The 14608-nt window shown below is 40.3% G+C and overlaps 1 protein-coding gene across 2 annotated transcripts; it reads left to right on the top strand.

Moving 5' to 3' along the window:
- Positions 1–4458: 4458 nt before the first annotated feature.
- LOC136181255 (receptor activity-modifying protein 1-like) lies at positions 4459–14608 on the top strand. 2 transcript variants are annotated; one of them, XM_065962040.1, is made up of 4 exons: positions 4459–4656; positions 5599–5644; positions 9609–9747; positions 12557–14608. In XM_065962040.1, the coding sequence occupies exons 2-4, from the start codon at positions 5599–5601 to the stop codon at positions 12807–12809; spliced, it is 438 nt and encodes a 145-aa protein (XP_065818112.1). In that variant the 5' UTR covers positions 4459–4656; the 3' UTR covers positions 12810–14608. The 2 variants fall into 2 exon arrangements, with proteins under 2 accessions (XP_065818112.1, XP_065818113.1); XM_065962041.1 differs by having other exon boundaries at positions 5596–5644.

Below are 14608 nucleotides of genomic sequence, written 5' to 3'. Positions count from 1 at the left end.
GACATGTCTGACTTGCGTGTGCAGATATATGCCATTATAAGTAGTAGCACATTATTAAAGTAAACATTTGTAGTTTTTGATTATTATTCCAATCATGCTACAATTCTTTTATTTCAGTGTAATAATATACAGAGGGCAGGAAGGTGGATTGCTTTTCTTTTGTGTGTGTGTCTGTTTTAGTTCAAGTCTTTGTAGTGCCAAGCTAAAATACAAACACATGCAACTGACTCAGCAGCATGCACACTCACTTTTAAAAGAAAGTTCAACTTAAGAAAAACATAGCAGATCCGACACGGGGAATATTAAAACGAGTGCTGAGTGTTTGTGATGTGGCCCCTTCATTTGTTGCGTGTCAGCTGGCACTCAGTGAAAAGGTGAGGGGTGGGGTTGGGGGGCATTTCACTCTCCATGTCTATGAAGCCCATTTATTTTGCCAAGTCGTGGTGGTCAACATAATGTGCTGTGTTGTCATTTGCAGGAGAAAAACCCAAGTGATTGCTGCCCGGCTGGTGCTGAGCCTGGAATAAGTGGCTATTGACTTTGTGCCTTTTGCATATTGGACAGTTGTGACATGGGGTTGACCTTATTGTCTGGTTTCTTTTATCCACTTCATTACTTTAATGGAAGAATATTTTACACATAAATACAACAGAAGTATATCCTCTGTAAATGTCTCTCTGAGTCATGACTGTCTACAATGAATGAGAAGCATGAGTCCTGCTTGCTGTGTTGTTGTCTGAGCTGTGTTTACATGGACGGGAAGGCCTTGTATATAAAGCTGTTTTAGTCAAGGACTAGAGAAAAGAAGAATAATACTCACTGATTATTTGGATGTCAAGTAAGTGTTTAGATCTCGGTCATTCCATGTCAAGTTATGTGCAATGTGAAGTTATGAGTTAACCAAAGTGTGCTAACATTAGCATGCTTACACAACAATACAGGTCACAGGCAACTGCAGCTAAAGAGAAGTATAATTTTGTTGTTTATGGTGCGTTCTAGTTCATAACTCTTTTGTGCAATTCAAGTAGAGGGTGGTTGGAGGTGAGCCGATGGAGGAGAGCGGAGGCTTCAGAATAGCGAAGGTGTCCACATCTACTGGATCAAAAAGTCGAAAATTCTTCCTTTAACTTTGTGTGACTGATTTTGTCATGCAAAAATGTTTTTTTCCCCCTGTATACAGAAAAAAAATATAGAATTAGAAAACAAGCACAAATAAATTTTTGAGCTACAATCTTGCAACGCTACTCAATAGGTGTACAAGACTGACATAGTTAATGGTGAAATTGAATATAATGGATCTCCTTTAACAAAACAATGAGTACTGCTGTTTTCCACAGGGGGCGCCAAAATCAACACAAAACAAAGTTCCTTATAGCTGCTTTGAATTCAGGACATGACATCAGACTAGTTATTTATTTAAACTTGCTTGCTCTTTCTCAAAGTAGCCAATCACATAAAGTGCATACAATTAAACAAGGTTTACAACATTTTCTGGATTCAGTAACTCTCATATATACTCAGTAGCTATGTGGATGTTGACTTCCCTCCTGTAACTTCTACCACAGTCCCCATTATCATTGGCCGAACATTATAAAAACATTATTTTTCTATCCTTAAATACTCAATTATATCATAACGTCTTAAGAATTTTGCATTACAATAAAGTATAATGAAAGGTGAAATGGATATAACATAATGAAGTTAGCTCTCATTAATTGAAACAGAAAGGTTTGGATTATAGGATTTGTCTGTCAGTATGAATGAGGAGCTGTGGAGCATGAGTGCAGATGACGTAGTGACATGATGTAATGATGGATTAACACTCAGTCATATGATGAAGTGCACCTCTTGGAGACGGTGCACTAACAGGAAGCTACTCATTCCCATTACACGAGGCAGATATTTCCTCATGTTTGACTGACCCCAGGATGCACGTTTGGGTTTTCCAGCCTTGCAGAGTTGCTCCAGTGTGATGTCAGTGTAGCTCACCGTATAACATGCTTAAATTTAGCTGGTCTGAGTATGAAGTAATGTCTGTCAGGTCTGTCTATCCTCACTTTGCCACTTGCATAAGGTTTCAAGGCTGAAAAAAACAGGATTTCTGCAGGACCAGTGGGAATATAAAAGCTTTCTGAATAGATTTTTAATTCTCAGTTTCAAATTTATAAGATACGTTATTGACAAATTAAATAAATCATTTAAGACTGTGTGAAAAAATGGTTGCACTTCATGAGCATTTAGAGCTTAAAGATCTGTTTACTTTAGCTCGATCTTCTTACTTTTGCAGGTGACATAAGAAACACTATCATTGGTTATGCATTTCTTTGGACTAGGATATTTGACTTTCTCGTCCAAACTTCATTTCAGACAAAAATTCCAACCCACTGACATTGTAAGGCACGTGCAACTTCCTCCCCACCCATGCTTGCAGCTGCATGGTGATGGGAGATTCTTGTTCTGTTGTACTGCTGGCACTCTGCAAGAAATTTCATCCTTAAGCCTCTAAAGGCTAGTAAGGCATTCTTTTCAAAGGATGCATTTCTTAAATCACTGTTTAACTGAGCCATCTTACTGTTTTTTTCTGTCAGTTACATGTCACAGAATCTGAATGTAGTGAGAGGGACATAATGCAGGAGAACCACTGACACTCTGTATGGTGACATTTTATGGTCTTATAGGGGTCCTGATCTTCTACATGTAGAATCTGTACACAGGGGTCTGGATTTTCAGTATGAAAAGTGGTCTGGTTTCCAAGAGCAGTACATTTGTAGTCCGGGCAGTAATGACCAATCACGTCTCAGCAGGCTTTGGTGTGTGCAGGAAAACCAGTCTGTATGAACAGCAAAAAAAAACAGGTGAAACATTATCAGTGCTTAAGACAGAACAGCTCCTATAAAGCAGCATTCTGATGATGATTTATGTATCTCTATAAACAGATATCTGCATAAAAGTGCAGCTCACAATCAATTACAGATCAAACATTTTGACTTGAGCAACAAATCTGCTTGAATTGAGACTTTTCTAGCCATTCATTTTCCAGTAGCTGCATTCAATGGACATACACAGAGAAACAGAGAAGGTCATTAGTTATGGATATTTGGTGCTGTATAACGAATATTCTACTGATGATACAAGACTCAACAGAAAAACAGGCGTTACTCTGGGATGTTATAGACCACAAAATAAAGGCGTTCACATTGCAGACTTTAACGCTGCACGGAAAAAGGAAGTCTTGCCTGAAAGTGGTTCAACGCTAACACCATCTTTCACTCATCTTTCTCCTCCAAACATCCAGCTGTAATACGGCGCCTCTTCTTCTCTTGTTCCTACCTGAGAAATATTTTCCATTACTCTAAAGACAGACGCTGTCCAAACAGCACGTGCTTTGACTTTCTGTCAGACACAGTGTTTACTGAGCCATGTCTATCGGCTGTGTTCTCTTGTTTGCTCTGTCGCTTACACCGTTATGCCTCTAATTTAAGAAAATGGAAATGTTTTCTTATGACCAATCCTCCATTCACAAACCCATTAGGATTATATTATGTGTACGCGTTGCCGTAGCAACTCCAAATGAATGGGCAATAGCTGAACAATGTTGGAACGTTTAATTTTAACTCGAAAGCGGAACGACCTGATAGTGCAGTGCTGAGAGATATTTTAACTGGGCTCCTGAAAGATCCGTCTTTCAAAGAGTCATTTAGTCGAGTCAAATGGAATACCACAGAAAGGTGGTCACATTTTCCACACTCACTCATTTTCCTCAGTCATGGGTGTAATTTAAAGGAGAGGAGTGAAAAGGAGGCCTTTATTTGGAAGGATTGTGATATCCAGCAGTGAACAACAGACTAATGAGGCTGTAGGATTAAGAGCATCAAAAAAGGACCAAATCATTTCTTCTAAAAGAGGAAGAGGAGAACAAGAGATTCTTTCTCTCACATTTATTTTAACAATTATTTACAGTTTGGGGTTTTCTGTGCATTTTGGCCTTTCGTACACAATATGTTTTAGGTCAATGAAAGCGCACCTTTTGGAAAACTCCTTCCGGGGTGAAGATTTTCCAAAACTCTGTTTAAAGTCTTTGTGTAGACGGGGAAAACAGGGTTTTGGGCTTGTAACGTCACGCTGTGCGCTGCTTTCTTATCTGTTTGTTAGTCTGCTAGCCCTGCAGTCACAGTTTGAGATTTTTTTTCTCCACCTTTTGTTCAGTTTATGTAGCATCTAACAATAAATAGTCGACCCCCTGATCTCTTGACCCAACTGAACTTTGATAGTAATAAAACCCATCACATGAAATGAACTGTAGAGCTTTAAATAACTGTAACATTCTGCCATGCGGCTTTGTGACATTGAGGCCTCTCAGTTTGAGTGTCTCTGGGGGGGTTGTCTGTACTCTCTGGGTAGCATGGGAACAGCTCTGTGTTGCCTGGGAAAGGAAGCAGGCTGTCCATTTCTGTTGCACAATCAAATTAGCTTGGAGTTGCACCGATAGGAAAACTAGACCAGATCACACAGAGGACTTTTTGGTGACCAGTCGTGCATCTGTTGGTCGGCTGGTTTATGATTTGAAGCATCTACAGCACAGGTTCTGATCTGATCGGGTCTTTCTCCAGGGATATACACGGAAACACTTTGTCGAACAGTATAGTGAAAGCTGGGGTATGTGCTTACGGATCATTTTCTCTTTGCTTATCAGTTTGGTTGCAGAGGGTTAAAAATCTCTTATATATATATATAAGAGATTTTTAACCTATGTTTTAACATATGTTTGTTGAAGTTAAACTTTTTTTTATATTAGCTAAAATATATTTTAAAGATACAATCTGTTAATGCAATGGTACATGCATTTTTGATATATAGATAAGTGGCCCATTTTTAGATTTCATAGAATTTACAGTACAGTATTTCTTTCTTAGCCGCAGACTGTACTGTATTTCTGTCTTAATCCACAGACATGACATTTGTGCATATTTCCATAAAGAGTCCTCCTCTGGCTTCCCCCCCGGTAACATCTGTTTTCAGAGTCTCCCACGAGATAAAGTCATTAATTTGAGGGAATGTCCAGGACACAGATGGTCATCACTTCTGTTTTGCACAGAGCTAAATATCTTTCTCTTTTTCAAAGATGTTCAACATGTTCAAAATCCTGCATGGTAGAAGTAAAGTTTGGTAAATGTTTATGATAGATTTTAATAATCGGTGCAAGTAACAAAGTTGATTTAATTATGTACCCGTCATTGAAGACAATGTTTTTGTTTGAGGTCCTGTAATGCCTCTCTGATTGAGTTAGGCATGTAATCAAATACAAATGGATTTTTAAAGAGATGAGAGTGGTTGTGTGTATATGGACAAGACAAGACATTACAGGATGAGATGACAAACATTTAGAAAATTTGGTTTTATTGCTAAGCTGAGCACTTACACTGACTCCAACATTTTCACCATACTCATTCATCTGATATAAGACATCATGTGAATGTCAATCAGCTCATGTAGGTGGTTGTTGTTCCTCAATGACTGATACACTAAAACATCCCAACCGGACTCAGTTTCATATGGTATGATCATAAAGTCTTTTGTGATGTTGTTGTTTGACAGCAGATGGTTTCGACTGCATGCTTGCCGGCCCTTATCTTCATCTGGACAGGTAAGAGGATTCAGAGCTTGAAGGTCAGTCATTGCATATCATCAATGTGTAGTCAAATGTTTCATTTGAAGTCTTATGGTCATTCAAATATTGTAAGGTCAAGAGTAAAGTCAGTGTGCTGTAATATAAATATCAATATGAAATAAAAGACAGTAGAGCTAAAATATATTTGTAATTTTTTTACACTGGAAACAAGGGGTGTTGAAATGAATTGTTTCTATGATGCATTGCGTTGCTGACTGGATGATTCTGCATCGATGCAATTACAGACCCAATCGATTATTGGGTACAGACGTTGCTTGTAGATTTTCTGGCTGTGGCTGGACCTATATAATGTATTTATTTTGGTGTACAATTTAACATTGACATTGATTTCTTCTCTTTATTCCTGCCTCTGTGTGTTTACCTCCAGTGTTGATTGCCCTCATTGTCTTCACCTGTGTCATTAGTCTCACCTGTGTCTGATTACCACTGTGTTTATTAAAGTCCATATTATGCCCTTTTTGGGGTTGGTATATTTAATCTATGTACCTACTTTTGTACGTTCACAATAGCTGAAGTCTGGAAAAAGTGTCTGTTTTCATGTACTGCTCCTCCTTGCTCTGAGTCTGTCAGCTGCACTCTGCTGAGCTCCCACTGCAGAGCCCCACGTGGGCCAAGTCTGCTCTGATTGGTCTGCCGAGCCGCTATGTCGTTATTGGTCAGTTGCTCAGCACAGTTCTCGGAAATGTCCCGCCTCTTTTACCATATTGGGAATGCAGCCACTGGCTCCGTCCGAGGCTAGCATAAACATTAGCACCTTAGCACTACTGTGCTACCGCAGGCTACGGCATATCGTTAGCGTGCTACAGAAGTTAACGGGTGTGCAACTTCAGCTGCTGGGCTTCTCACAACGAGCCAATGGGCTTAGATCAGTGATATCACGCTGACAATGACGTCGGACTGACAAATTTTTATCGAGGGGGGCTAGAACCGACCGTTACATTTGGCTAATGCTACAGCTAACAGGATGAGGTAGGAGAAGTCACGTTTCTGCAGAGTTTAAATTTTTGCCCATAGATGTGCCTAAACATGCACAGGACACTTTGAAAACACACTAAAGAGCATATAAAACCAGAAAAAGCAGAATATGGGACCTTTAAGTCGTTTGTGTTTCTTCTGTGTCAGATCATTCTTTGTCTTATGTCAGCATCCTAGTGATTCAACGTGGTTACCTGTGTTCTTTACCCTTTGTGGTTTTTTTTAGTTGGACATTTTGGATTTGATTTTAAGTAAGTTTTTGTTTGTCTTGTTCAACAATAAAATATTTTTCTTTATTCTGCACTAGGGTCCATCTTGTTGGTTGGTTGGTTGGTTTGTTTTTTTCAAGTCAATTGTGACAGAACAATCTGACACAGAAGGGAAGAAACGCAGAGGCTAAATAGTCATGGGGTAATCAGACACAGGTGAGACTAATGACACAGGTGGAGACAATGAGGGCAATCAACACTGGAGGTAAACACACTGAGGCAGGACTAAAGACAAGACAAGAAACACTGGAGACAAGAACTACAATCTAAAACAATGAAGACACAGAGAACTCAATAATTTAACCATACACACTAGAAAGGAGAGATAGAGACTAGGATAACAAAATAAAACAGGAAACACTAAAGACTAAACTAGGAAACATTAAAATAAACACAAGGGACACAAGCAACACTGGGGAAGAATAAGAAAACTAAAACAAGAAGATCTAAACTTTGAAATACAAAACTTAAACAGACCAAATCATGACACGTCATTGAATCAAACTGTGAGACCTCTGAACGTGCATAGCCCTACTGGAAACTTACACCTAATACAAATAGGAACAGCTCCATTCACACTACAAATGTTAAATGCATTTTCTTCTTTCCATTGTCTATACCAGAAAAAGTGAGCTCTTCAGAAAGTACGAAATCTGGAAAGTTCTGCATGTGTCTTCTAACATAAACAGAAAACCAAGCTGAGGAAACAAGAGGCAGGAGGGAATAACGATTTTCATTAAAAGGCCATTCTTCATCATCTTTCTTATAGATAGATAGATACTTTATTGATCCCGTGGGAAATTCCCTGTGGTGCTCCGATGCTGATGACCACAGTGTCAGATGTGCAGTCCTTCAGACTTAAGTACTGTGGTCTCTCTGTGAGGTAGTCTGTGATCCATCTCACCAGGTGCGAGTCCACCCTCATCTCGGTCAGCTTGTCTCTCAGTAGGAGGGGGTGGATGGTATTAAAGGCGCTTGAGGAATCAAAGAACATGATTCTCATCACGCTGCTCCCTTTGTCCAGATGAGAGTAAGCCCTGTGTAGTAGATAGAGGATGGCATCGTCCACGCCTACCTTCGCCTGGTAAGCAAACTGCAGTGGATCCTGGGCGTGGTGGACCTGGGGTCTGAGGAGATGGAGCAGCAGCCGCTCAAAGGTCTTCATGACGTGGGATGTCAGTGCAATTGGCTTGAAGTCGCCTGGCTCACTGGGTTTTTTTTTTCATGGGGACTGGGGTGAAGCACAAAGTCTTCCAGAGCACAGGGACCTTCCCATGCCGCAAGCTCATGTTGAAGACATGCTGAAGTGGCTCCCCCAGTTCGGCAGAACAAGCCTTAAGCATCCTTGGACACACCCTGTCCGGGTCTGCTGCCTTGCTGGGACGGAGTCTTTCAGCTCTCTGCTCACCTACTCCTTGGTAATGGTGGAAGGGGGGGGGGGGGGGGGGGTTGAATTGTCCGTGGAGAGGGAGGGGGTTAAAGGGGTTGAACAGTCCCTGGGTATGGAGGGAGGGGGAGGTGTTATCTTTGTCCTGGTGGCAGTATGGGTGGTGTTGTCAGGGGAGGTGGGGGTGTGAAGAGAGGTACTGGGGGGGGCAGACACTAGATGCAATAGTTGGGTTGTCAAACTGGTTATGTTGATTACTGACTCCTATCCCTTTCACCAGCTGTGTCTTCAGTCTCATGGGCACATCATGTAGTTCCACATACTTTTAATGGTTTTTACTCCCTTAGGCCCCGTTTCCACCTAAAGTCATTTTTCAGTTGTTTTCAACGAGTAGAGAGCGTTCGAAGCGGCCACCTGGAGAAAAAATGCAGCGCCCAGCGCATTTTCTTTCAAGCACTCTGCCGTTTTTGCAGCCGCTCCGAGCGCTGAAGTAGAAAATCTTTCAACTTTTAATGAAGGCGCTGTTGACATCACTGGCACTCTTTTCCAAATTAAAGATATTCCTTGTATTTTTGCCGCCTACAGGTTGTGTCTTGTCCTCTTTGCTCCGTGTCTGATCGGGTAAAAAAACTATCTCAAATACTGTATAAAACATGCAGTAAAAAGTAACGGAGCAGTGTGTCGGTCATGCAGCGGCCGTTGTCACCAGACTGTTGTCATCGAGACAAGACGGACATGCAGCGCTTTTCTGCTCAGCGTACAAAAGCTTCATGCAAACACACCCGAGCACACAGCCCGTGCTTTTCTGCCCGGAAAAATACGCTAGGTAGACACGGGGTATGCTGCAGGGTCACCTTAAACTCTAGCGTTGTATAAGTCTGGAAGGTTTTAAAACCAGGATCAGGGATCATTTGACCAGTGGATGCACATGTCTTTCTCGCTGAACGCAACTGATATTAACTGATATATCTGTTGTTGTGTGTTATTTATGTGGCATTTTTTGTGCTGCTATCTTGGCCAAGAGTCCCTGTATAAAAAAAAAATTGTTGTATCTCAATGGTGATAGTCCTGGTCAAATATTATAAAGAAAATCTTGAAAAAGGAAGGACATTTTATGGATAGGATTTAAATTGAGTGACCACGAGCTCCGTCTTTTTGGTTATTTGTTGATTATAACATCAGACACCAGAGAGCTTCAGCTCAGTCTGTATGTCTGTGTCTAAGACAGTTGTTTCTCTTGATTTTAATAATAATCCAGACTGTTACTCTCACTGTCTCTCTTCTCCAGGAATAGCTGCTAAACTAGTTGTTCCACCATGTGACAAACACATGTTTGATAGTGATGTGGACCACTGTGTGTCGGACTTCAACAGGAGCATGGAGACAGGAGGCTTTCAGGACGGATGTCCCTGGCCTGCTGCAAAAGGGTAACCTGCTATCAGTTGTTAACATTCTTCTAGTTTAACTTTTATTGATGTTGATAATTTTGACTAAGAAATTCAATATGTTTGAACCAGAACCTAAAGTATTTGGATAAAGTTTTGTCATATGTATTTCATGAACAATTTGGGAAATCTAAGTATCACAATAGTTCTGGTTTTAGACACTTCCAGAATTTTGAAAACTCAGCACTGCTCTTACATATTATGGTGTCTAAAGGACTCATAGATACAAACATTTGGGAAGAGTTTGGGAATTACTCCAGCCTGCGACAGCTTGTGGGCCGTAATGGCTGCCACAAATTAAAGGCAACCGGATACAAACTCTCTTCACCTGCCGTGCTGTGCGCTGATAAAGACACAAGCTTATCAGACCTATTTGGTGTTTTGAACCAGGCTGTAAAGATGGTCATATCTGCAGTAAGAATTGGGTTTTTTGAGTAGGGTGTGAATGTGACTTCTGGGGCTTCTGCAGCCAGTTAAGTGGACACTCAATGAACTGCAGGTTGTTGCACTGTTTCTGCTGCAGTAAAATCCAAAACAACACATTAACAAGACAACATCAAATGGTACTCTGTGCTGACCAGCAATTCCTGTTGTCAAAATACAGTAATGCTGAATTACTGTTCTTGTCAATGGAGTCTGATGGCCTTGACGATAGCTGTGTAGCTAACAGCTAATGCTAAAAAAAGGTATCTCACTAAAGCAAAAGGCTGTATATCTGTAGGGATTCTTTCTGATATATTTTGAGACTCTTTCAATGACAATCCGAGCCTGTCCGTGATAACAGGTTAAGATTGAACAGAGAGAGATCACATCACTGTCTTGATGGATTAAGTGGATTAAGGGACCGACAGGCGTATTTCCAAGCCTTTTTGTACTTATTATTCATGTTGATAAGGACATCTCCTTTTCAATGATAAATTGTTTGTGATAAGCCAACAAATATTCACAGAGCTTAATATTGTTGAGCGCAGTGACATAAATCACATGAATAAGGCTGGATAGAGTTGCACATTACGCACTCTTTTCAGGCTTTCCATTTAAGATATATGACCTATCGTCATGGGAAAGTCACTTACTTTCATGTTTCCTGGCTTCATTTAGTGCTAATTACTCAACTCATGATGAAAACGGGCTTCACATTTGCTCCTGGGCTTAAATTTCCAGACAGGAGTTGTTTGTGGAGACTTTTGCTCTTGCTGTGCTATACCTACAGTAGACAGCAGTAGTTATTAATTATGGCTGTAATAATCCATATTTTACTGTTAATATGGTTTTGGGCTGACTTTCCTCACGGATCAAATGGTGTGTAAGGGTGGAGTGTCCATCATCGCGAGGAGACCAGCATGTTGATTCGACTTCTGGCTGTCAGGCTCCGTTGACTCTTGGTGGATGTTTTCCGCACTAAAAACCTTGTAGTGACAACCACTCAGGTGATTTATGCTGCTTTAGAGAGGCTTTGGTGGCTTCTCCACTCAGACGACGTGACATGTCAAAACTTTACAGTGAAATTTAAGTCGCCTTCACAACATCGGTGGGTGATTTCTCCATTAATAAAAAAAAAAGCTTGGAGGCGCCGAGGCTGGATGAGTTTGGCTTATTTAGCATTTTATCCAAATGCTCATGCATTAAAAGTCTTCGCTTTGAAGGACCACACCAGTGGTCATATTTTTTCATTAACTTAATATCGTGTTTATACATTAATAACCAATTTCCATATCATACTTTAGGTCACTGGTTTCAAACTTATTGATTCTATGACTCTCCATAGAGATTGTTTCATGCAAAATAGGCATTCACTTCACACAGCAAGCAACACTGCTTACCCATTACTGGAACTATAATGCATAAAGAACACATGCAGTTAAATATTGTACAGGGTTAGTTAATGTGTAGATGCTTAAAACCCATTGGAGATTAGCATTACAGAACAATGCACTTGCATTTCTATATTTTGTGGGGGGGCTTTTTTTGGGCTTACCTTTATTGTAGAGACAGGACAGTGGATAGAGTCGGAAATCAGGGAGAGATAGATAGTAGGGAATGACATGCGGGAAAGGAGCCACAGGTCGGATTCGAACCTCGGCTGCCGGCTTGGAGGACTATAGCCTCCATACATGGGGCTCGCACACTAACCACTACGCTACCTGCGCCCCACATTTCTTGTACTTTGTCCAATTAGATTTTGCAGTGCGATGCTGTTTGCTATAGGTCCTTTTGTGACGGGTTTGCATAACTTAATCATGCAATTGTTTTATATACAAGTATCAAAGATTTGTCTCCATTTGTAAAAACTTTCCGTTTCTGCAGTATGATTACGTTTTAAAAACTTAAAAGCGAGACAATCAGTGTGCAGCCGCGGCCACTCCTTTGGACAGTGCATAACGTCTTTTTTTCTGTGCTACCTGTCTCATAGGTTTGTTCAAGTTGCCTTTGCATATGCCTTCCAAAGAAAGTACATTTACATGTAATGAAAGTTGGGGCTACTTTGTTGAAATGTTGAAGGGCCACTATGGAACATTTCTGCCAACCCTGATAACCATGTCATGACAAAGCTTTATCATCTGTGTAGTATGTGCAGACCTTTCTGAGTATTTTAGCATCTCTAGTCTCTAATAATGACCTAACTCTCTGTTTCATGGGGAGTAATGTATTGCAAGTCAAAACAATTCACCAAGCCTGTTCTGCTTTTTAACCCTTTCAACACAAAAGCTTCAAACGTCCTTTGGACTGCAGGGAGTATGTTTTGTCATCTTAACTTCTGTCCTTTTTTTCTCTCTCTCTTCTTCTGCAGCATCTACAACAAACTGAAGCTGTGCTTGGATGAAGGTGCCAAAGCCTCCTCGTGCAGAGGTCAAGGATTTCTGTTAGACAAGGCCTTCTTGGAGGTTCATTACAAATACTTTTGGCAATGTGGACAGGTTCAAGACCCCCCGCTTTTCACTCTCATTATGTTAATAGCACCTGTCATCATTATCACGCTCCTCATGCCGATCCTCTGTGTTATACTCACCACCTGGAACACAGACAGCTCTCTGGGGATGTGAGCTGCTGTGGTGTTGGGAGACAGCAGTATTTTTTTTTTTTTTTTTTTTAAAGTTGTCATTCTGTGAGGTTGGTGGTTCCTGCTAGGGGAAATTCAATTTTACACTCTGTTGTTGAACATGCTACACACACATGCACAGACAGGATCCTATGTATATGCATTAATGGAGAGATGTCAGAGTGTGGGGGCCCATAGCGAGCGCTCCTGGGCTGGTGGGGGGGTCTGGTGCCTTGCTGAAGGGCACATCTGCAGTGCTTAAGAAGTGAACTGGCACCTCTCCAGCTACCAGCCCAACTTCCAGACTTGGTCCAGTTCCTAAACCAAGTCCCTACAGACTGAGCTAGTGCCAGCTGCTAGAGGATTCAGGAAAGATTAATGGAAAGGCTTTTTACCCAGTGGGACATTATCAAGATGATGGTTATCAGTAATGTCACTTTAAACCATAAAAACCATAAATTAATATAAAAAAGATTTTAAAAAAGTGTGATGTAGTTTAATTTTAAGGCAGTTGTTGTTCTCCCTGTGGCCATCTTATCTTACATCGTATCTCTTTGATGATTATCATTTGCATCTGTTAGTAGTGTTTAAAAAAAAAAATATTGAATCTAATTCATTTCAACAGTCAAATTGATCATTCATCCAGAGTCTTTGCTGTGAAAAAATGTCAAAAAAGACAAAAAGGCTGTTTCTGTAGTGAGCTGTTACTCAAGTTGTCAGCAACAATGGTTTTAGGTTTTGATAATAACGGTATAGAATATAATCAGCCATTTAGCAGTCTGTCATAGTAACAAACAAACCTTGAATTCTTATAAATCCTGAAAGTTCTCAAGAACAGATTACTTGATTTTCTAATAATAAATATGTTTTAAGTTTACATTTTCAACATTAAATATTGAGTTGCATGACCCCCAAGGGTGCACCACAGGACAGGTTTTTATTTCTTTCAAAGAACCTGCTTAATGATATATTGGTGTCGTATCACTTTCTTTTCTTTGTCGAATCAGCATGCATTCAGCAGATGAAACATTCTGGACACATTCTGAAAATTCATTCTTTACTGTGAATTTACTCAACTTTCTGGAACTCATTATTTTGACGTACAGTATATGTTGAAGCCCTTCAATAAGCAGTGGAAAACAAACCCTATTAATGATTTACTGCACTGTTTCACACGTAAATGATCTGTATTCAGTGGTGTAGTGGGGCCTGAAGAAGTGGGTATATTCTTATTTTTTACCCCAAATGTTTTTTTAAGTGTCCCGTTCAGCAGAGGATAAACAGCCTCTGTGACGACTGCTCTTGCATATTTAGTCAGTGTTTACCAGCCAATTAGAGACAGGGGAGTAGGGAGGGTCATCCTTTAACTGCCCAAGGAAAAACATTGCAGCATCCTCCTGAATATTATCAATCAATCAATGATGTGAATCAGAGAGGATTTAGAAGAGGGTTTACCCTATGGAGACTGAAAACTAAGCAGGTATACTCCGTTAATCTGCGTATACTCCTGCACTACACCACTGTCTGTATTGTACCGCCATTATTGACCCAAAAAAGAACAATTCTGTTTGTATTTGAAACACATAATAAATATTTATTTCAGACAAAAAAAATAATGTTTTACAGTTGGTTTAAACATTTTTTATTTTTTATTTTATTTACAAGAACAGCAAGATGGAGCTGCTTCACAAGTGTCCACTTGACCTCATAGTCAGTCTGTGTCTCAAATGCAAACACACTGCATTTCATTTTGTTTTCAATCATCAGATTATTAAACACCAATGGATTATTGGGCAGACTTAA

The sequence above is a fragment of the Labrus bergylta genome, chromosome 13 (genome assembly GCF_963930695.1).
Source record: "Labrus bergylta chromosome 13, fLabBer1.1, whole genome shotgun sequence".
Lineage (NCBI taxonomy): Eukaryota > Metazoa > Chordata > Actinopteri > Labriformes > Labridae > Labrus > Labrus bergylta.
Note: the sequence above shows the minus strand (reverse complement) of the source record. Positions and strands in the feature narration are given on the sequence as shown.